This window comes from Pongo pygmaeus, chromosome 6 (genome assembly GCF_028885625.2).
Source record: "Pongo pygmaeus isolate AG05252 chromosome 6, NHGRI_mPonPyg2-v2.0_pri, whole genome shotgun sequence".
NCBI classification, from domain to species: Eukaryota; Metazoa; Chordata; class Mammalia; order Primates; family Hominidae; genus Pongo; species Pongo pygmaeus.
The window spans coordinates 9,012,617-9,035,913 of record NC_072379.2 but is presented as its reverse complement, the minus strand read 5'-3'; the positions used below and the strand labels follow the sequence as shown (position 1 = coordinate 9,035,913).

Here is a 23,297-nt window from a genome sequence, read left to right as displayed (position 1 = left end):
AACCAGTCACACCACCTCCTGAAGTTTGTAGGGCAGGTAAATCTTCATCTTAGAATAAAAATCATGTTAGCCAAGTATGTGTTTTAGAGGAAAGAAGAAAACATATTTGTTTCCGTAAGAGTTTTGTTTCTAAAAAAAAAAAAATAAGAGAGGCTCTGGGTTTATGTGAGCTAAAGAAGTTGTTGATAGTTATCAGATGACACTGGAATCTTTACTTGTCTGAATGTGTTCTGTGCACCTCTCGGTGTGGGAACATAGAGAGGGAGATCCTCCAGCAATACCACTGAAATTGCATCTTTCTTTCTCCCTGCTGAGATGAGATGGAGTTTTTTGTTCTAGAAAACCCAGGGGGTGCTGCTGGGGGTAACCCTTGAGACAGGAACATGAACCTCAACCAATTTCTGGTTGCAGCCTTGAGTGTCACTATTTGTCATAGCGAGACTTAGCAGGGAATGGCAGGTGCACCAGAGCAGCAGAGGACCTTCTATCTCCCTTCCTGTTAGCTTTTTATAATGTTTTATTGTGATCAGTAGCAGTTGGGAAGCTACTTGCAGTCACTGAGCCTCAGTTTCTATATCTGTAAACTGGGAATAGTAGCATGGCCCTATTTAACGTGCTCAGCAAAGCCACTAAAAGGAGACAGAAATGTACCAGAATTCCCTGGACTTTTATCCTACTTCTGCTGGGGATTGTCACCCACCTTCCCATGTCTGTCCTTTGTTGGTTTGACACTTGCTGTCACTTCTTTTCTTAGGTACCTCTCTGTAGGGCTCCATTATTCCAGGGATTCCAGAGTTACAGCACATGCATACCTCCATCCAAGCATGTTTATGTGTCTCCTGCTTCACTAGGCTTTCCCCAAGGAAGATGTGGCTCCTGGCACACACCTGGCACAACTCTGCACATGACATTCACCCACTTGACCTTGAATCTGACATGGAATCTGGCATGATGTTCACCCACTCAGGCCAGGTGCCAAGTAGCCCTGGAGGCTTAGGGGCCAGAGGGATGGGAAAAAGTGCGTTTCTGGGGTGAGTATCAGTTTCTGCAGGAGGGCTGAACCTGAGAAAGAATAAAGACAGAAGGAAGTGAACAAGCACAGCTTAAACATTATCTATTTCTACTGAGTTTTAAGAACTCTGAGATTTTGTTTGTCATGTAATCCATTCCTCAGGCCAAGCAGACACAGAACTTGGGTGTGAGTGATAATGAGCCAATATAATTTTCACACCCTCATCACTGAGATCTCTCCCATCAGGAATGGGTCAGGGGGCTCACAGGTGGCAGCAACTGTTATTACAGGCCTCATCTCTACCAGCTCCTGGCACCTGCTCTCCTCCCATTAGAAAATCCTCCACTTGTCAAAAAGGAAGCCATTTGCTTTGAATTCCAATTCCACCCTAAAGAGGCTGGGACCATCTTATTGGAGTCCTTGATGCTGTGTGACCTGCAGTGACCGCTGCCCCATCGTTGCTGGCTGAGGTGGTTTGGGTCAACCTGGCAAACTGGGAAGCTGTTCTCTTCTCTTCTTCCTCCCCTACTGTTTCCAGACATGCAGTATTTCCAGGGAGAAGGGGCCACTCTTTGGCAAAGAACCTGTCTATGGCAGGACTTTTGAAAGCTACAAAGGAAGCAGCACAAATTGATACTGTTCCACTAAGCCATCAGCTCCATTTCATCCATGCCCTGTCTCTTTTTTAGGGGTCCTCTTGCCAACAGAATCACAGAGGACCAACCTGAAAGTGCAGAGACAGCAGCTGAGGCACAGCCAAGAGCTCTGGCTGTATTAATGACCTAAGAAGATGGAGTGGTCACCAGAAAGTCAGAGGAAGTGACACACAGGGGCCCAGCAATCTCAGGCAAGTTAACTCCACCAGCCTTTCTGGTCACCACTGTGTGTACAGCACCCTGATAGGGACCAGAGCCATGACAGGGAGTAAGACCAGACTATGCCCTTGAGGAGCTCACCTCTGCTCAGGGAAACAGGCGTGGAAACACACAGTGGTGGTAAAGAGGAAAGAAGACAATAGGACTGCATAAAGGGGATGGAAAGTGCCCAGGGGATGAAATGGTTAAATGTGTGTGAGGAGGTTGGTGAGGAAAGACTCTAAGAGAAGGCTCTGTCTGGCTGGGTTTGGAAGGATGTGTAGGAGTCTTCTAGGGGGCACAGGCACACTCCAGGCATAGGTAAAGATCTGTAGGCGTGGCTTGTTGCTATGAGTTTCAAGTGTTCTGGAATGAGGACAGCCATAGAGACAAGGGCAGGAGAGAGGAGATTTAATAGATTTTACGCCAATGGCTCCACTTGAGTTTCTGATAAGAACCCAGAACCCTTGGACTCCCCAGTAACATCGATTGAGTTGTGTATGATTCCACATAGAATATTAACTCAAAGGAGGTCAGTGAGTGGTGTGTGTGTGATTATTTGCCAACTGCCAAGGTGGAGAAGCCTCTTCCGACTGCAGGTGGAGCACGGGGGGCCCTGCTACTGGCTGCAGCTCCAGCCCTGCCTCCTTCTCCACCATATAAACAATCCAGCAGCCTCACTGAATCACTGCTGTGCAGGGCAGGAAAGCTCCACGCACACAGCCCAGCAAACAGCAGCACGCTGCTGAAAAAAAGACTCAGAGGAGAGAGATAAGGAAGGAAAGTAGTGATGGATCTCATCCCAAACTTGGCCGTGGAAACCTGGCTTCTCCTGGCTGTCAGCCTGATACTGCTCTATCTGTGAGTAACTGTTCAGGCTCCTCTTCTCTGTTTCCTTGGACTTGGGGTGCTAGTCAGGCCTCTCTTTCCCTTATCTGTTTTGAAGGTCAAAAAGGATGTTCAGGCCAGGTGTGGTGGCTCACACCTGTCATCCCAGAACTTTGGGACGCTGAGGCAGGTGGACTGCCTGAGGTCAGGAGTTCAAGACCAGCCTGGCTAACATGGTGAAACCCCATCTCTACTAAAATTACAAAAATTAGCTGGGCATGGTGGTGCATACCTGTAGTCCCAGCTACTTGGGAGGCCAAGGCAGGAGAATTGCTTGAACCTGGGACGTGGAGGTTGCAGTGAACTGAGATCATGACACTGCACTCCAGCCTGGGTAACAGAGTAAGATTCCATCTCAAAAAAAAAAAAAAGAGAAAAAAAGATTTTCAAGGAGAAGTAGCTTAAGTGTTGGATGCTACAAACATATAGAGGTTATGACGGATCTTTTGCAGATCTATAAAGGAATCAATAAGCATCTCCCCCATCCATCTTTAGTGGAAAGAAGGATTTAGGGACAGCATTGATTAAGGATAATCTAATAGACAATGGTTTGGACCCAGCTTACCAAACCAGAATTTGGATTTTACATTTTTCCCTTTAAGTTGCAGGAGAAGAGGATGAATCTTCTCGCCGGTGAGATCCTGGCATCCTAGAGAAGGTGGAGAGAAGAGTCCCTCCCTACTGTGTGTAGTGGAGGCTTCCCACCCGTCACATTTTACTTCTAACTCAATTTCACAGTTATTAAGAGTAAGCAATCATGGTGACATGGAAACAGAAAATACAAACCTCATTTTAATTCTTTCACAGAAAAGTTAGCAATTCAGTGAGTTGTGGTAACATAGTTTCCATCTACTGGCAATTTAACATGAATTGATATGGCTTAAATTCATCCTTTTTAAAGCCAGATTTTTTTGGAGCTATTTCCAGCATGTTCCTTCTGAGTGATAAAAGAGGGCTATTAGTTCAGTATTTGTGACAATAAATGTGTATAAAATAACCTCATCTTTCCAGAATAATGTCAGGAATATGAGTCTAATGCACAAATGTATATCTCTAGGACAAGACTGCATATGTCTTTTTAAGAATACTTTCCCAAGAGTTTATTTTAATACCCCCATTTCAAATACACCTGCTTAGAAGGTTATCCTAAACTCTCAGGGCCAGGAAGTAAGCAAGACTGTGAGCCAGTGATGATAGCAAAAGCATCCAGGTAGGATCAAGATAAAGTGAGAAAATATTCCTCATCCCTCAGGGTAGAACTCCAAATAGATATTCATGGGTCCTGGCCCCCTAGTGGAGGTCACTTGAAGGACAAACATGTTGGCATCTCATCTGCTTGAAGCCTGGACACAGGGGCACCATCAGTGTCACTCTGTGTGTGGTTGGCCATGTTGTGGGGTTGTCACTACAGATTCTGGCAGTCAGGCAGACAATACCTTAGCCTTAGACGATGCCGATACAGCCCAGGATTCAGAAGCTATAGTGTAGACCATGCCCTTCTTAGGCCTATACAATTACATGCAATAGATGACTGATTCTTCTGTTAGCCTCTTCATTGTAACCAAAAGCAGCATTACTCTACCAAACAGAGGGGAGCTGGAAAGAAACTAAACAGTTTGCCCAGCCTAGCCTCTGCCTTGACATGGAATCATGTGAGTCTAGACACTCACCTAGATCTTTCCTCGGGGGCCAATGCTGTTGACACATTAACTCATTAGTTTGTCCTGGCCTGAGAGATCATGTAACTTGTAGAAAGTTTAGAAGCAGAGATTAGTGTCATTGATTTTCCATGGCTGTGACAACAAAGGAAGGAACAGGAGTGGAAAAACCCAAGGCCACCTTGGTTGTGGTAGATGGTGCACACACTTCCACTAACTGTTCTGGGGCAAGGATCCAAATGCACTATTGGGCCTGGCTATGCTGTCTCTGCTGGGTCCTCCAAACACGAGCCTCCATGCCATTTCTCAGTTGTATTTTACCACATATTATCAGAGTCACTGGATTTGTACAGAATGTTTAGAACCTATACTGTCTTAAGGGCAACCCTTTAAAGAAGAGAAAACAAGGTCTTAATTGAACTGTCTGGAACATTTTATGGTTACTTATGTGGAATACTCCATCTTTTGCTATCAACAGGAAGGTGCCTGGCCGTTAGAAGGTGCCTGTCTTTCAGCTGAAAGCCTATATGAGGCATATGGATCCATTTATACACACCATACTTTTGAACCACATTTTCCTAATTTGCCTCTCTGGGGCCAATCTTGTGGGACTAGCAGATTCATGGTTGAATTGATGGCTGGCGACCTCTTCCATCAGCTTTTCTTCTTCATCCAGTCCTCCACCCCTCAGTAACCTCAGACTGGGAAGGTCTTCAGATTTCCAGAACCCCCAGTTGGGGAAGTCCATACATGGCCCATCAAAGATGGGTTGCAAGCAGGCCTGCTATAGGGAGCAGCAGCCTTGATGGGTTTTCCTACAGACAGTTGATGTGCAGAGGCAATAAACTGACTTCTTTGTAATTGATCACCTTGAAAAAAAAATGAGCATGTCCGGCTGTATTAGTCTTTTCTTCCATTGCTATAAAGAAATATCTCAGGGTGGGTAACTTAGAAAGGAAAGAGATTTAATTGGCTCATGGTTCTGCAGGCTCTACAGGAAGCCTAGCAACTTCTGCCTCTAGGGAGGCCTCAGGAAATTTACAATCATGGCAGAAGGTGAAAGAGAAGCAGGCAGATCTTACATTACTGGAGCAGAAGCAAGAGACGGTGGGGAGGAGGTGCCACACACTTTTAAACCACCAGATCTCACAAAAACTCATTGTCAAGAGGACAGCACCTAAGGGTGATGGTGTGAAACCATGAGAAACTGCCCCTAAGATACAATCACCTTCTATCAGGCCCCACTTCCAGAATTGGGGGTTATACTTCAATATGAGATTTGGGTAGGGGCACAGATTCAGACCATATCACTGGCACTGTGCTTATCAGGTGGATATCACCAGTTGGAAGGCTAGATTCCACAAAAGGAGGAATGTCCTTGTTCTTAGTTGTGATTATTCTGCACAGTGTCATTCAGGAAAATATGAGTCAATCATCCTCCCCAATAGCTCAAATCAATCAGATCTGACCACAGAGACTGAGGTGTAGCTGAAAGGTGCTGGCATTTCTACGAGGCCAATGGAAGCCTGGAGCACAGTTGTCAATCTGTACAAATAAGGACTCTGTGACTCCTCCAAGACCTCTCTGTGAATGACGGTTTAAGAAGGGCCAGATCCTAAAACAGGGTCAGAGCTTAGAGGGAAGAGAAAGCATAAAAGCCTCTGAGCAAATTCTAAAGACAGGGTCACCATAGGCTCTCAGTGACCCCCTGTGATTGAGTGGATGCAGTGATGCAAAATCTCATCATCACTGCAGAAGACAAAAAAAAAAAAAAAAAAAATTGTCACCCTTTCTACCTAGGATGAGAATCCCAAAATCAGGGAAGAGTCCACTTACTAAAAAGACATGAGGGAAAGAAGTCCCCTGGAAGAATTCCTTCCTGAACCTCTCAGGATCATTCACATTTGAGAACATTTACGAAATATTCATTCCAGGACTGGGACCATGAAGACTTCAGCTGCTTTTAGCTAATCATTGTAACTTTTTGGTGTCTCATGGCGGAGGCATGAAAGGATCTGATGAACAAATATAATCATTGCTGTCGGAGTTACTGTTATTTTTTATTGCCTTAATGTTACCTCCTTCTCTTGGGCATTCCAGTTCCTCAGTCAGTGACTCACCAGCCCCTATATCTATAAAGTCACAATCCCTGAGACCTGATTTCTGTTTCACTTTGTAGATATGGAACCCGTACACATGGACTTTTTAAGAAGCTTGGAATTCCAGGACCCACACCTCTGCCTTTTGTGGGAAATGCTTTGTCCTTCCGTAAGGTGAGTGTTTTTGAGCTTCCTCTTTTGCTTCTTATGATTGCAAAGAGCAACTTAGTTCCATCAGTAAAATGCTTCTCCTCAGGAGGAAGGTCTGAGGTTTTATACTTTCAGAAATAGCATGTAGGCATCACCCAGAGCGTGGCAAAGTTTACCCTGGGGCTCTCTTGCTAACTCTCAGGAACCTCAAGTTTGCCTCAGTTGTACAGCCCAAATGTCAAGTAGATCTAGCAATATGATGTTCACAACTTGATGTGCAGACTTTGTGAGCACCATAAAGAGCATTTACTTTTTGCTCCATGCAGGTTCCCAAGAAGGTACAGCCATATTTAGTTAGTATTAAAAGTAGGAACAGGAGCCCCTGATTGTGGCTTGTTATCTGTGGACATGAGAGTAAAACTTTCCTCTCTGTAGCAAGAGCTCATGAATAGGCTTTTTTCACTTCCTCCTGCATAGCTCTGAAACTCAGTTTATTAGGGAGATCAAGTATTTACCATTGGGTCATTTGCACCCGCTTGAAGCCTCTTCAAAAAATGCCAAATTTTGTGAGGGAATTTCCATGGCTCTACCCCAGCTCTTACTCGCCATGACATCTTTGGCCACTTTGAGACACAGAACAAAGGTGTTCTGCTTTACTTCTTTTCCTTTGAAGGCTGCATCTTGTGGGTGAGTCTGAGCAGGGTGTTGATGTAACTGAGATGAGATAGTGGTTGTCTATTAACCTCAGATATTTAAGCACAATATGAATTCATGGGTTTATTTTTTACACAAGGCAGAATCACATGCAAAATCACTAGAAAGGGGATGATTTGACAAAATTATTAAATATTTAATTTCACTAAATAAAATGTCATACGTGCCACATGGACTGGGGACTTTGGCCGAGCCTTTGTGCCTAACCTTATTTGATGCTGTATTCAGGGCCTGGTCCCTGGATGGAAAATTATGAGCTCATCTCCACAGGGCCAGCAGCAGCAGTAGTCAGCTCTCTGGCTTAGACAATCTTTCGTGCATACCTGAGGCTTGTTTCTCAGATTCTAGTTCTCCTAAATGAGGGCTTTGTTGTCTAATTACTGCCCAGGAATTTCATATTTTTTCCCTCCGCAAGAGCAATAATTTCCCTACTTTCACATGCGTCCATGTGAGGAGACCACCAAACAGGCTTTGTGTGAGCAATAAAGGTTTTTAATCACTTGGGTGCAGGCCAACTGAGTCTGAAAAAGGAGTCAGCAAGGGGAGACAGGGGTGGGGCAGTTTTATAGGACTGGGGTAAGCAGTGGAAAGTTACAGTTAAAGGTGGTTATCCATCATCAGCAGTGGAGGCGGCCACAAGGTGCATAGTGGGGAGATCGTAAGACTCATTGTGCAGAGAAGAATGTCACCAGGTTGATTGATCAATCAGTTGCGGCAGGGCAGGAACAAGTCATAATGGAATGTCGTAAGATTGGTCAATCAGTTAAGACAGAAGCTGGCTGTTTCATTTCTTTTGTAGTTTTCAGTTGCCTCAGGCCATCTGGATGTACACGTAAAGGCTTGCACTCAGAGGCCTGACATTCCTGTCTTCTTATATTAAGAAAAATAAAACAAATGGTGGTGAAGTGTTGGGGCAGCAAAAATTTTTTGGGGGTGGTATGGAGAGATAATGGATGATGTTTCTCAGGGCTGCTTCAAGCGGGATTATGGGCCATGTGGACACCTTAAAGAAAATTTTATAATGAGTTACAAGGAATAGGAATTTAGGCTGTGGGGAGATCTTGGGGCAGAGGATGGTACCATGGACTTGTTAAAAGTAATATTTGTTGTATAGAATAATTGGTGATAGTCTGAATGTGTTTTTATATTAATTGAGAAACCAATTGAAGACACAAGTCTCGAATAAGAGAAGGAGTAAAACAGGTACCAGAAGACTAAGAATAGGGAGGAGTCAAGACACCCAGTTAGAAAGTGTCCAGGTGGGTCGAGAGTAATTATTTGCCTGGCTGGTGGGTTTTTGGTCTTTATCTTTAAGCTTTTTTATATTGTCATATACCAGGCCAGATTGGTTTAGATAAAAATATCATTCTTCATTTGAAAATATAGAGTCCTCCTTTTTCAGCAGTGAGTAGGCCAAGGCCTCAGCAATTTTGGAGGATGACTAGGGCTAAGGAGTCAACCTGGGTCTGAAGGACTGATAAAGTTTGTGATGTATCTGTAATGCTAGCAGAAAAGTCATTAGAAAGGCTACAGAAAGTTGTGACAGAAGTTGAAACGCCTGCTCTTCCAGCTCCAAGGGCAATAGTGGAAGCAGAAAGTCCTAACCCTACAAGGGATTAGAGGGATTAGAGGGATAACTCTTTTTTGTCTGGTTGGTGTCATGAGGGGGACAGGAAGTTGTTCAGTCCCATTTGCAAATTGAATTTTTTCAATTTGGGAATAAGAAAAACTAGTGTACATGTACCTGTCAAATTGGCAAACAGACACATGTACGTGGTGCAGCCACAGAGGAAGAAGAGGCCTTGTGCAAGACAAAACTGGAAATGCAAAGTGAAAAGATGAGAGGGAGTGCCAAAAGAGGTGTCTTGCACCCAGACTCTTAGGGATTTAGTGAAGGCATTAGCCCTTAGTGGTTGTAATGGGGATTGATGGGGCAACTGGGTAGAGGGGGAGGTTTGATTTTTTATGGTGTATGAAAAAGAGCATAGTGTCTACAACCAAACTTTCATTGCTATTCATGGGGTTGGGTATAAGTAAACAAGAAGGCGGAATGGGAAGAGAGTCCAAAGAACAAGCGGACGGTAGCCAAGAATGGAGTGAAATGCAGGGCAAATGTCTTAAAGGAAATGAGAGGTTCTAAGAGGGGGCTAGTGGCTTGTAACCTACATGGAAGAGGTCATGAAATGACAACAGAATAGAATGGGCCTGTGATACTGGAAGGGGATATTTTTCTTGGTCTAAGAACCATCTTCCTTGAGTGGGGAGGGATTGATAGGTGGAAACTTCAGTGGGAGAGTAAATAGGAGTGACTGATGAGGAGGAGAAAAACTGGCCATGAGGGACAGAAGTAGGAATACTGGCTGCTTCTTTAGCTGTCTTATCAGCATAATTGTTGCCTTGAGCAATGGGGTCTGAGGCCCTTTGATGGCCTTTGCAGTGAATGACTCCAGCTTTTTCTGGAAGTAAAGCAGCCTTGAGAAGAACTTTTATTAAAGAGGCATTAATGATGGAGGACCCTTGCATAGTGAGGAAACCTCTTTCAGCCCATATTACAGCATGGTGGTGCAGGATATGGAAGGCATTTAGAGTCAGTATAAAATTGATGTGTAGTCCCTTTGCAAGACTGAGGGCCCAAGTTAAGGCAATGAGTTTGGCTTGCTGAGAGATAGTGGAGGGGGGCAGAGCAGTAGCCTCAATGATAGATGTGGAAGATAATATAGCACAGCCTGCCTTTGCTGGTGAGTGGCGATTAGGCCTGGTGGAACTGCCATCAATAAACTAACTGTGATTCAGGTGAAAAACAGGACAGAAGGAAATATGGGGAAATAGAGTGAATGTCAGATGGATCAGAGAGATACAGTCATGGGGATCAGGTGTGGTATCAGGAATAATGTGGGAGGCCAGATTGAAGTCCAAGCCAGGAACAATGGTAATTGTGGGAGACTCAACAGAGAGTGGGTATTGCTGAAGGAGCCGGGGAACAGAAAGTATATGCATCAGGTGTGAGGCAGGAAATATACTTTGGAAGTTATGAGAACTGTAGAGAGTGAGTTGAGCATAGTTTGTGATTTTGAGGGCCTCTAAAAGTATTAGGGTGGTGGCAGCCACTGCACAGAGACATCATGACCAGCCTAAAACAGTAAGGTCAAGTTGTTTGGACAAAAAGGCTACAGGGCACAGTCCCAGTCCTTGTGTAAGAATTCCAACTGCACAGCCCTGCACTTGGGCTGTGTGTAATGAAAAGAGTTGGGATGAGTCAGGAAGAGCTAGTATGGGAGCAGCCTCTAGAGCTGTCTTCAAGGAATGGAAAGAGGAGTGAGGAAAGGATTTAGGATCCATGGGGTCAGCTAGGTTTCCCTTTGTGAGTTTATATAATGGTTTTGTTAGGATGACAAAACCAGGTATCCAAAGGCAAAAGTATCCAACCATGCCCAGGAAGGAAAGGAGTTGTTTTGTAGAAGGGGTTGGGGTTTGAGAGATCAGCCAGACATGATCAGCAGGGAGAGCACATGTGTTTTCATGAAGAATTGTGCTGAGGTAGGTAACGGATGGAGAAGAAATTTGAGCTTTGGAGGGGGATACCCGATATCCTTTGGAGAATAAATGCTGAAGGAGCAGGAGGGTATCTTGTTGAAAAGACTCAAAGGAGGGACTACAGAGTAGAAGGTCATCAATATATTGAATAAGGTGGGAAGCAGAGGGATGGAAAGAAAGTAAATCTTGAGAAAGAGCTTGGCTGAAGTAATGAGGGCTGTCCCAGAAGCCTGGCGGCAGTACAGCCCAGGTAAGCTGCTGGGACTGATGGGTGTCAGGGTCAGTTTAGGTAAGAGCAAAGAGAGGCTGGGATGTGGGGTGCAGGGGAATAGTTGAAAAAGCATCTTTAAGATCAAGAATGGAATAGTGAGTTGTGGAGGGAGATACTGAGAACAAAATAGTGTATGGGTTGGGCACCACAGGGTGGATAGGAAAGCAATCTGGTTGATAAGGCGCAGATCCTGAACAAACCTGTAAGACTTGTCCGGTTTTTAGACAGGTAAGATGGGGGAATTATAAGGAGAGTTTGTAGGCTTTAGAAGCCCATGCTGTAGCAGGTGAGTGATAACAGGCTTCAATCCCCTTAAAGCCTCTTGTGGGATGGGATACTGGCGTTAAGCTGGGTAAGGGTGATTGGGTTTTAATGGGATAGTAATGCGCATGTGATCAGTTGCCAGGGAGAGAGTAGAGGTGTCCCATACCTGTGGGTTAAGGTGGGGGGATACAAGAGGAAGACAAGAAGGAGGCTTTGGGTTGGGAAGAAGGGTGGCAATGAGATGTGGCTGTAGTCCAGGGATAGTCAGAGAAGCAGATAATTTGGTTAAAATATCTCAGCCTAATAAGGGAACTGGCAGCTGGGGATAACTAAAAAGGAGTGCATAAAAGAATGTTGCCCAATTTGGCACCAAAGTTGGGGAGTTTTAAGAGGTTTAGAAGCCTGGCCGTCAATACCCACAACAGTTATGGGGGCAAGGGAAACAGGCCCTTGAAAAGAAGGTAATGTGGAGTGGGTATCCCCCGTATCGATTAAACAGGGGATGGACTTACCCTCCGCTGTAAGAGTTACCTGAAGTTTGGCATCTGTGATGGGTGATTGGGCAGCATCAGTCTTCAGCCACTAAGCCAAGGAGATCTGGGAAGGAGTCAGCCAAGAAACGTTGGGTTTGAGCTCCAGGAACTTTAGGAGCAGTGGTGATGTGAGTCGGACAGTCCAACCTCCAGTTGGAGCCCACATAGACAGGGCATGGCTTAGGAAGAATCCCAGGCTGTGGGCATTCTGAGGCCCAGTGGCCAGGCTTTTGGCATTTGAAGCAAGGTCCATGAGGAGGTTTTGAAGGAGCCCCTGGGAGCTGTGGCTTGGATGTTCTGAAGGTTTTGTATGCTGGAGATGTTGTTGTGGGTTGTCTTACACTGGAAGCAAGTAGCTATAACTCAGAGATGCATTGTCACTTGGCTGCCTCTTCTCTATTATGAAACACCTTGAAGGTGAGGCTATTTAGTCTTGTTGTGGGGTTTGAGGCCTGGAATCCAATTTTTGGAGTTTTTTTCTAATGTCAGGAGAGGATTGGGTCATAAAATGCATATTAAGGATAAGGCAGGCTTCTGGCCCCTCTGAGTCCAGGGCTGTGAAGTGTCTAATGGTACCTGCTGAGTGGGCCATGAACTGGGCTGGGTTTTCATCTTTACCTTGGGTAGTTTCCTTTAGCTTGTCATAATTAACAGCTTTGTATGCTGCTTTTTTGAGCCCCTCGACTAGGCAGGAGACCATGTAATCTCACTTAGCTATACCTGGGGAGTCCGTCTTATACTGCCAATGTGGATGCTCTTGGGGAACTGCCCTGATGCCTTCTTGAAGGTCTGGCTCATGACACTGGTGGGTGTCAGTGTGAGATTGGGCTAGGGTATACACTCTTTCCCACTCATCTGGGGAGAGGGTAGAAGTCAGGATGACATTTAAATCACTCCAGGTTAAATTGTAGGACTGAGTTAAATATTGGAATTCCTGTATATATTTAGTGGGGCCTGATGAGAAAGAGCCTAAATGCTGACTGATCTGGGAGAGGTCGATAGAGAAAAAGGCACATGTACCTTGACTATGCCTTCAGCTCCAGCCACCTCACTAAGAGGAAATTGTTGGGCAGGTGGAGGAGGGCTAGTCTCGGAATGAAACTGTAAGGTGGAGTGGGTGTGAGGAGGGGAGGTGATACTTCTATTATAGGGTGGGGGAGCAGAGGCTGAGGAAGAATTGGGACCTGGCTTGGCCTGGTAAGGAGCAGCCTGGCGGGGAGGGGAGAGGTCAGATGGGTTCATAGAAAAGGAGGATTCAAAGGACTCAGAGCTTAGGGTGGAGACTGAAGAAAGAGACAGGACAGAAAGAAGAAAGATTTGGGATGAGTTACACTGGGAGCAGAGACTAGGGAGAGACTGATGTGTAAAAGAATGCCTGGATGTCAGGCACCTCAGACCATTTGCCCATTTTTCAACAAAAATCATCCAGGTCTTATAAGATTGAGAAATCAAAAGTGTCATTTTCTAGCTATTTGGAACCATTGTCGAGTTTGTATTGGGGCCAAGTGGTATTGCAGAAGAAAATAAGGCATTTAGGTTTTAGGTCAGGTGTTAGTTAAAGGGGGTTTTAGGTTTTGAAGAACACAAGCTAAGGGAGAAGAAGGAGGAATGGAGGGTGGAAGGTTGCCCATAGTGAAGGGGGCAAGCCCAGAGAAAAGAGAAGGTAGAGACACGGAGAGAGGGGGGATGGTACTTACCACCCAGGGAAGGTGGTACTTGCACCAAGGTGAATGATCAAGGCAGGCATCCCCACAGTGATCAGATACCTCTGAAATGTGGGTGAATAACCAGGCAGGTGCTCTGACAGTGATTTAGACACCAAGGGAAGACTGTTCCCGAGTCTGTGACTGGCGCCAGAGTTTTGAGTTCATGGATAAAATGCATCTCCTCTGTCTCTACCAGAAAGGGAAAGAAACTGAAATTAAGGAAGGGAGAGATTGAAGGGTGGAGGGATAGCAAGAGAGGTTGGAGAAGAGAATAAAAAGAGGCCGCTTACCCGATTTAAAATTGGTGAGATGACCTTGGGCTGGCTGGTCTGAGGACCCAAGATCATAGGTGGATCTCCTCATGGAGTGAGGGCGAGGACAGGGGATGGGATTCCCGAAGAAGTCCCCCTGTCCCGGGTCTTTGGCACCAAATGTCATTTGCGTCCATGTGAAGAGACCACCAAACAGTCTTTGTGTGAGCAATAAAGCTTTTTAATCACCTGGGTGCAGGCTGACTGAGTCCGAAAAAGGAGTCAGCAAAGGGAGATGGGGTGGGGCAGTTTTATAGGACTGGGGTAAGCAGTGGAAAGTTGCAGTTAAAGGAGGTTATCTACTGTCAGCAGAGGAGGGGTCACAAGGTGCATGGTGGGGAGATCATAAGACTCATTGTCCAGAAGAAGAATGTCATGAGGTCGATCGATCGATCAGTTGGGGCAGGGCAGGAACAAGTCATAATGGAATGTTGTAAGGTTGGTCAATCAGTTAAGACAGGAGCTGGCTGTTTCACTTATTTGTAGTTTTTGGTTGCCTCAGGCCATCTGGATGTATACATGCAGGCTTGGGCTAAGAGGCCTGAAACCCACCACTTTCCCATGTCAAGTCTTTAGTAGATGTACCCCCAAGATACACATTCCGCGGACCTTCTTTTCCATAGTTAAAACTTCACCCCTGAAATGTAGAAACAGGAAGGTTTTTTTTTTTTTTTTTTTTTTTAAGTTTCAGTGCAAACTTGGAGCAAGTGTCATAATTTTCTGTCTCTGATGTGTAGAAGTGACATTTTCTCAGAACTTCCATGTTAAGCTGGAAAACTGGAAAGCGAGTCCACTTTGTCATTCACTCACTCACTCATTTTCTCACTCAACAAACATGCCTCACACTCATCTAAATCTGCTAGACTAAAAGAGGTCCCTGGTGTCTGTAACTTTCTAATTCTGCTAGAATTCTAGAGTGAGCTCATGAAATCAATGAAAAGGATGAAGAACAAAGAGACAAAAGACTGCACATTCTCTTCTGATGCTCACTCACATTCCCTCAGCCTCAGTTTCTCCACATGCCCCTGGAGGTGATCATTCAAGGATTTATGAGATTTTAGAGACAACACATGAAAAAGCAAAGAGACATCAGAAAGACAAGGAGTTACTTAGTATTTATACACAAGGATAAGACATTCAGTATTGACAACACTTAAAGAAAATTCAAGAGTGATTTTAAATTTCCCATTTCAAATACCTCCTGTATTTTGTTTCCTTTCTCTTATGACATCTCTAAATAAGCTTCCTCTAACTGCCAGCAAGTCTAATTTCATTGGATTTGACTGTTTTCAACCCCAATTAGAGGCAGGGTTAAGCACATTTAAAATAATAATGAAATATTATTTTGTTTCTCCTCCCAGGGCTATTGGACGTTTGACATGGAATGTTATAAAAAGTATAGAAAAGTCTGGGGGTGAGTATTCTGGAAGATTCCACTGGATAGACTTGTTTCTATGATGAGTTTACCCCACTGCACAGAGGATAGTCTCAGCCCAGAGCCTCTTGGGATGAAGCTCTTGCCAGCCTAACTACAAACAGAGAGGTTTTCTGAAAGAAGAAGATATGTATTTGGGAGAAGAGTATTAGAATGGGAATCTGTGTGCCATTATAAGCTATGTGCAAATTCAGGGAGGTAAAGGAAGACAAAGATGTTCCAAGGAAAATATGAGGAGGACTTCATATGGATTTTGAAATAGTTCTCCTTCACTACAAAGATCAGTAACAAGGGTGATGCCACACCAAGTTTGGACAGGCAGTTGCTGGGCAGGTATCCTTGCAGAAATATTTTTGTGTAAGGTTGGGTTGGGCTTTCTGCAAGCTGGTGGTTTCACCAAGTATTTTGTGATAGTTTTGTTATCAGGCACACAAGCATGAGAATCCACTCATCATAGCCTTCTTTGATTTATTTGTCAAGGTTTTTAATCACACACATAGGCACACAGACACACTGACACACACACACACACGTGCCATAATTTTGGTTCTCACAATGTTCACACTCGCTATTGTAAAATTTTTGAGGCTTGTCCTACCAAGGTTCCCATATGTCACCAGGTGTTGAGGTCTTCGGTCTAAACTAGGCTGGGAGCATTGTGGTTACCACTTTTCTCCAGGCTTCAGTGGCCCAAGGACTCCCAGCATCACGTTCTGTCCAGTGTCTGCCTATTCCCTCTTTTTTTTCTTCCCTTGATGCCCTTTTATCACATGCATTGTCTCAGACCCTTCGAATATGTGCTCATAAATGCATGGCATCATCTCCTTCCCACATCAATTCACTTTCAATTAAAAGCCAAAACTCTTTCATTTAAACTTTGGATTTAACATGCTTTTGAAAGAAGGGTTGAGAGATATAGAGAAACAGATTGGGAAACCATGCTCTGCTGTTTCTTTTTTTTAACTTTCTGTGTAAGTGTGGAATTTTTCATTCTGTTTTATTATTAACTTTAAGCCAAGACTTTTTAATGAAGGATATATAAATATATCTTTGTCTATACATTTCTGCTGAATTTGAAGAAATGCTGAATATTCTTAAATCATTGTGTTCCCTGGTGGGCTGATGGACTGTGATTTTATAAGGTGGCCTCAGCCAACTGCAGCAGCTGTTCCCTGTCAGAGAGTCTAGAGGTTTGGCAAGAGTGGTGGAAGAGGTGCAGTGGTGTGTTCGTTCACTAGAAGCAACCGGGAGAAGGTTTTGCCTGTTTGTACTTCATCTTGTCTCATCAAGTCCTCAGAAACCACAGTGCTGCCTGCAGGGTGCTGTGGACCTGGCATGGCCCATACAGGCAACATGACTGAGTAGAAAGGACACACTGCTCTGGACGTCCATGGGCCCCACAGCAACTGCCTTTGAAACATTTAGTCCTTGTGAGCATCTGATGATTTACTTGCCTTCAATTTTCCACGGACCTAATAGTCTTTTTAAAGCGAAATATTTTAAACCTATGAAACATTGTGGAGAATGGGATGGGAAATACCCACATATGCACCACCCAGCTTAAAAAATGCTCTCCTGTCATTTCTAATCACGATCTCTTTGAAGAGCTCTTTTGTCTTTCAATGTCTCTTCCCTGTTTGGCCCACATTACCCTTCATCGTATGAACACTTGGGTGGCTCCTGTGTCAGACTCTTGCTGTGAGTTATACCTAATGAACTAGAACTTAAGATTACTGTGTATTGTACATCTAGGGGATTATGTAATGTCAGGATCAAAGTCTGGCTTCCTGGGTTTGGCTCCAGCTATAGTATAAGGCTGTTGATGTTTAATCAACTCTGTTTTCTCCACACAGTATTTATGACTGTCAACAGCCTATGCTGGCTATCACAGATCCCGACATGATCAAAACAGTGCTAGTGAAAGAATGTTATTCTGTCTTCACAAACCGGAGGGTAAGCATCCATTTTTTGAAATTAAAATACTCATTGATTGATTAAATTTTTATTTTAAAATTCTTATATATTCATAGACAGTTGCTTAAAAAATGTGCAGGAAGGTTCCATGTACACTTCATCCTGCCCAACCCCCAATGGTAACATCTTGCAATCTTGCATAACTATAAATACAGTATATTCACATTACTACAGTACAGGAAATTAACATTGATACAGTTCACAGAGCTTATTCAGATTTCACCAGTTTTATGTGCCCTCATTTGTGTGTGTAGTTTTTTGTTTTCGTTTTTGTTTGTTGTTTGTTTTTTGGGACGGAGTCGCACTCTGTCACCAAACAGGAGTGCAGTGGCATGGTCTTGGCTCACTGCAACCTCCGCCTCCCAGGTTCAAGCGATTCCTCTGCCTCCACCTCCCAAGTAGCTGGGACTACAGGTTGCACCACCACGCCCTACTCATTTTTGTATTTTTAGTAGAGACGAGGTTTCACCTTATTGGCCAGGCTGGTCTTGAGTGTGTGGGTAGTTCTATGCAAATTTATCATATTTGTAGATTTGTGCAATGACCAGCATGATCAAGATGCAGACCCATTCCATCTCCATATGGCTCCCTGCTACTATCCTACAGTCACAAGAGTTTTTCTCTGAGAGGGTCTTTATCAGAGAAAACTTTTTTTATTTTGAGGAGGCCAATGTATTAATATTTTTTTTTATGGATTGTGCTTTTGGTGTCAAGTCTGAAAGTTCTTTGCCTAGCCCTCCTTCCTATATTGCCAATTTTTCTAAAAGTCATAAAGTTTAATGCTTTACTAAATGTAACTCTACTATCTATTTTGTGTTATTTTTTGCATAAGGTATGAGATTCAGATCAAGGTTCATTTTTTGTGGCTTATGGCTGTCCAGTTGTTCCAAAGCCAATTTTTGGAAATGTGGGCATATTGTTAAAAATTAATTGGGCATGTTTCTTTGCATCTTTCATTTGCTATTCTGTCCCATTGATCACTGTGTTTATTCCTCCACCAACAACAAACTGGTGACTCTAAGAGCTGTACAGTAACTCTTAACATCATGTAGAGTGATTCTTCCCACTTTTATGGATGTATTTTTTCAGATTTGTTTTAGCTCTTCCTGGTCCTCTGCTTTTCCATAAAAATTCAGAATGAGTTTCTCAGTGTCTATAAATAAACATGTTATTTTGACAAGAATTGAATTAAATGTATAGATCAATTTAGGGAAAGTCTTTATCTTCACTATGTTTGGTCTTTCAATTCATGAACATAGTATGCCTCTCCATTTCCTTAGATTTTCTCTGATTGCTTTTAGTAATTTGTAGCTTTCAGCATAGAGATCCTGTACATGTTTTGTTGGATTTACAGCTAAAGTATTTCATTTTTGTTGGAGTGACTGTAAATGATATTATGTTTTTCTTGTATTTTCAGATATTGATTGTTGGTACATAGAAACGTGCTTGGTTTTTGTTTGTTGATCTTGTATCATAGAACCTTGCAGAGCTGACTTAGTATTTCTAGAAGTCTTTTTGTATATTCCTTGAGATTTTACACATTGACAATTATGTCACTTGAAAATAGAGACAATTCTTTTATTTCCTTTCCAATCTGTATGCCTTTTAATTCTTTTTCCCAGTATAATGTCGAATAAATGTGTTGAATTTTTGAATTCTTCCTAATATTAGGAAGGAAGCATTTGGTCTTTCATCATTAAGCATGATTTAGATGAAGTGGGGTTTTTTTGTAGATTCTCTTTATCAAATGGAGGAATTTTCTCTCCCTAGTTTGCTGAATTTTTAACATAAAAGAGTGCTATAAATACTCATTATAAAACAAAATATGACTATGGAAGATGAAAGAAAGTTTCAAGCATGCTGGCTTGATAGGCCAGATCCAAGTTGGCAAAAATAATTATCTCTTTCTTCTTTTTTTCTATCCATGGAATAAAAAATTAAGAGAAAAGAATGTTAATAGAATCACATTATTTCTTCAAAATATGTTGTGAGTTTTAAAAGTATTACCTACTTTTTAAAATTATACTTTAAGTTTTAGGGTACATGTGCACAACGTGCAGGTTTGTTACATATGTATACATGTGCCATGTTGGTGTGCTGCACCCATTAACTCGTCATTTAACATTAAGGTATAACTCCTAATGCTATCCTTCCCCCCTCTCCCCACCCCACAACAGGCCCCGGTGTGTGATGTTCCCCTTCCTGTGTCCATGTGTTCTCATTGTATATTTTTTTAAATCCACCACATCAAGGCACCTCTTTTTCATGTTGCCCATGGTTTAGGTGAACATAAAGACAAAGCTCATCTGAGGCAACATACAGTCCAACAAAGCCACCTGCCTCTCTGTCACCACTCTCTCTCTACACTGCATGAGTGCTAGGTGTTGATCCTTTCTATTCCACTGGAAGAACAGGTTCCCTACCATGTGGAGAATTTGCATGTAAAAGGAGACTGGGATATACAGGCTGGAGACCACATCAGGTGGCTGGGTCTCCCAAACACTGTCCCCACATACAAATACATCCCAGGACACTGGGGATCTGTGATAAATCCCTATTGAGCATCTATCATAGGGCCTGTCACTTAGTAGACAGTCACTAAATATTTGTTAAATACATGATGCCTGTTTAACACATTTTCAACAACCATGGAGATCTCCACAACTGATGTAGGACAAAATCTTTCTGCTTTGAACTCTAGCCTTTCGGGCCAGTGGGATTTATGAAAAAGGCCATCTCTATAGCTGAGGATGAAGAATGGAAGAGAATACGATCATTGCTGTCTCCAACCTTCACCAGTGGAAAACTCAAGGAGGTATGAAAATAACATGAGTTTTAATTAGAAACTTAAATAATGAATCAGGTGGGGACAGGTAGAAAGTAAGATCACAGTTCCTTTCCAAGGGGTAGTCTGCTGAATTTGAACTTCCTAAAAATAGTCTTTTTATGTACAGAAAACACATCATAAAATTCATTATACAATGTCACTTATTGTTCCATGCCAGGGAAAGTCATGTCCTTCTGGGACTTGTGTCTGCACATTTAACTATGAGTGGTGTTGTGTTTTGTGCTTAGATGGTCCCTATCATTGCCCAGTATGGAGATGTGTTGGTGAGAAATCTGAGGCGGGAAGCAGAGACAGGCAAGCCTGTCACCTTGAAACAGTAAGTAGGAGCACAGCCATGGGGTTCTGAGCTGTCATGAGCTCCTCCAGCTGCCTGCTATGGAGCTGATACTCCCGCTGTTGGGTTACTCCAGTGACCAGACAAAAGGAGGGCTGTGGTAATGCAACTTCAATGGGTCACCCAAGATGGGGCAGCTCCAATGAGGAGGTGGGGCAGCTAAAGGAAAAGGATCTTCTCCCCTGTGCACAGGGGTCAGGGTTTACATATCCATTAAATTTTCACCTTGGATATTCTGGAAGACTAAATACATCCTTTAGGGGGAAAAAGTGTGATTGTACCAAAGTTTTAAGCATGGAGTGTATGGGATGGTGGAAGGGGAAGGCACTTGGTATCTGTTGGTTGGCAGTGAGTAGGGTGGGAAAGTTATAATGGAGAACTTAGAATAACTTTGATCATTTCATGTTTTTTTTTCTGAGGATATCAGTAGAATACTAAATATTAAAATTCCCACCATTTCTTTTTCCTCCAGTCTCAAAGAGAGAGGGTGGTAAAAACGCTATAGGTAGGGCAAGCCTATTATTTGCTGTCTACACTTATGCAGGAAAAACAGGTGTAATCTGAGCCTGTCCTGGGCAGACCGGGGATATGTGGTCACTCACTATAGAAATTTCCAAATCAAATTTTGAGAGATTTTTTTTTTTTAACCAGGACATCATTTGTCATTATATTTTACAAAAATAATTCTGCCGTCAGGGCAACCCCAGCTCACCACAGCTGGGGATAGTGGAATTTTCCAAAGCTTCAGCAGGGAGTATAGAGAATAAAGATGATATTTCTAGGAGCTCAGAACAGGGTACTGTTGCTTTGTAAAGTGCTGAAGAGGAATCAGCTCTGGGCATAGAGTCTGTAGTCAGTAAATGTCACCTGTCTTGAGCCCCTTAGGAAGAGTGAATTTTTCTCCTCTTGTTCTGCTGAAGCACAGAGCTTACCCATCTTGTATCATCCACAATTAACACATGCTACTGCAGTTGTCTGATAGTGGATCTCTGTCTTTCTATGACTGGGCTCCTTGACCTCAGAGGTAAGTCTAACTCAGTTGAGTGTCTCCATCACCCCCAGCGGAGAGCCAGCTGTGTCACTGACACCTGATAACCACCTTCTGAGGGAGTGTGATGGGAGATGATCCAGTAGATAGTTCTGAAAGTCTGTGGCTCTTTGTCTGTCTTGACTGGACATGCGGGTTTCCTGTTGCACGCATAGGGGAAGGATGGTAAAGAGGTGCTGATGGTAATTTTCCACATTTTTCTCCACTCAGCGTCTTTGGGGCCTACAGCATGGATGTGATCACTAGCACATCATTTGGAGTGAACATCGACTCTCTCAACAATCCACAAGACCCCTTTGTGGAAAACACCAAGAAGCTTTTAAGATTTAATCCATTAGATCCATTCGTTCTCTTAATAAGTATGTGGACTACTATTTCCTTTTCTCTCTCTCTCTCTTAAAAATAACTGCTTTATTGAGATGTAAATCACCATGTAATTCATCCACTTAAAATGTACAGTTTAATGGTTTGTAGTACATTTGAAGATATGTATGACCATCACCATTGTGAACTTTAAAACATTTCTGTCATTCTAGAGACCTCATACATGTTTAGCTATCAACCCCTGCCACAAACCCTGTCGTTATATGCAACCACTAGTCAACTTTCTGCATCTATAGATTTGCCTATTCTGGACACTTCATAGAAATGATATTAATTTGTCAGGGTTTTTTTTTATTCTCTAGTTCATGAATTTATACTTTAGTCTGTATTATTTTCTTTCTTCTGCTGGCTTCAGGCTTAGTTTGCCCTTCTCCATTTACTGTGTTGTGGCATGAATGTAGATTATTGCTTTGTGGTTTTTTGTTCCTCTAAATTTAGACATTACAACTATAAATTTCCCTCTAGGTACTTCTTTGCTAAATCCCATGAGATTGTGGCCTATCACATCTTAATTTTTGTTCAGCTCAAAACAGGTTCTATTTGCCCTTTTAATTTCTACTTCAACTCACTGGTTACTTAAAAGTTTATTATTTAACTTCCACATATGTGTGAGTTTCCCAATTTTTGTTACCTTATTGGTTTTAGCTTTATCCCATGATAGGTGACAGAGATACACTGTGTTATTTCTATTTTGACTACCTGCTATTTCTTGAACAGCATGATTAATTTAAGCAGCAAATTATGATTTGGGTTATCCTAAGAGACCCTAGTCCAATACATAAAGGCAAAAAGATTAGGGCATTGAATTTTGTTCCTTTCATCATTCGAAAGATGCAGAGGCTGCTGATCTCACTGCTGTAGTGGTGGTCCCTATGCACAGACCTGCCCTTGCTCAGCCACTGGCCTGGAAGAGGGGCAAAAGTCATAGAAGGAATGGCTTCCAGCTGAGAACACTGATGTATTTTACTCTTCTGATTGGTAGAGAAAATTAGAATTGCTCCAGGTAAATTTTGCACGTTCACAGTGGTTTCATTTTCTGTTGGTTTTTTTTTCCTACAGAAATCTTTCCATTCCTTACCCCAATTCTTGAAGCATTAAATATCACTGTGTTTCCAAGAAAAGTTACAAGTTTTCTAACAAAATCTGTAAAACGGATAAAAGAAGGTCGCCTCAAAGAGACACAAAAGGTAAAATGTGGTGGTAGTTATAGGAGGATGTTTAGTTTTCATAATTTTTTAGATAATATACATATGATCAGTGCACTTCCCTGTATGTTTTTA

General features: G+C 42.9%; 1 protein-coding gene across 1 annotated transcript in view; it reads left to right on the top strand.

Moving 5' to 3' along the window:
- Positions 1-2,083: 2,083 nt before the first annotated feature.
- LOC129041702 (cytochrome P450 3A7) overlaps positions 2,084-23,297 on the top strand; it is a 30,689-nt gene continuing 9,475 nt past the window's right edge. The window contains exons 1-8 of the mRNA XM_054497204.1: positions 2,084-2,727; positions 6,592-6,685; positions 15,356-15,408; positions 17,283-17,382; positions 20,105-20,218; positions 20,479-20,567; positions 21,844-21,992; positions 23,077-23,204. Coding sequence (XP_054353179.1) covers positions 2,657-2,727; positions 6,592-6,685; positions 15,356-15,408; positions 17,283-17,382; positions 20,105-20,218; positions 20,479-20,567; positions 21,844-21,992; positions 23,077-23,204 — 798 coding nt within the window. The 5' untranslated portion in view covers positions 2,084-2,656. The remainder of the gene's footprint in view (positions 2,728-6,591; positions 6,686-15,355; positions 15,409-17,282; positions 17,383-20,104; positions 20,219-20,478; positions 20,568-21,843; positions 21,993-23,076; positions 23,205-23,297) is intronic.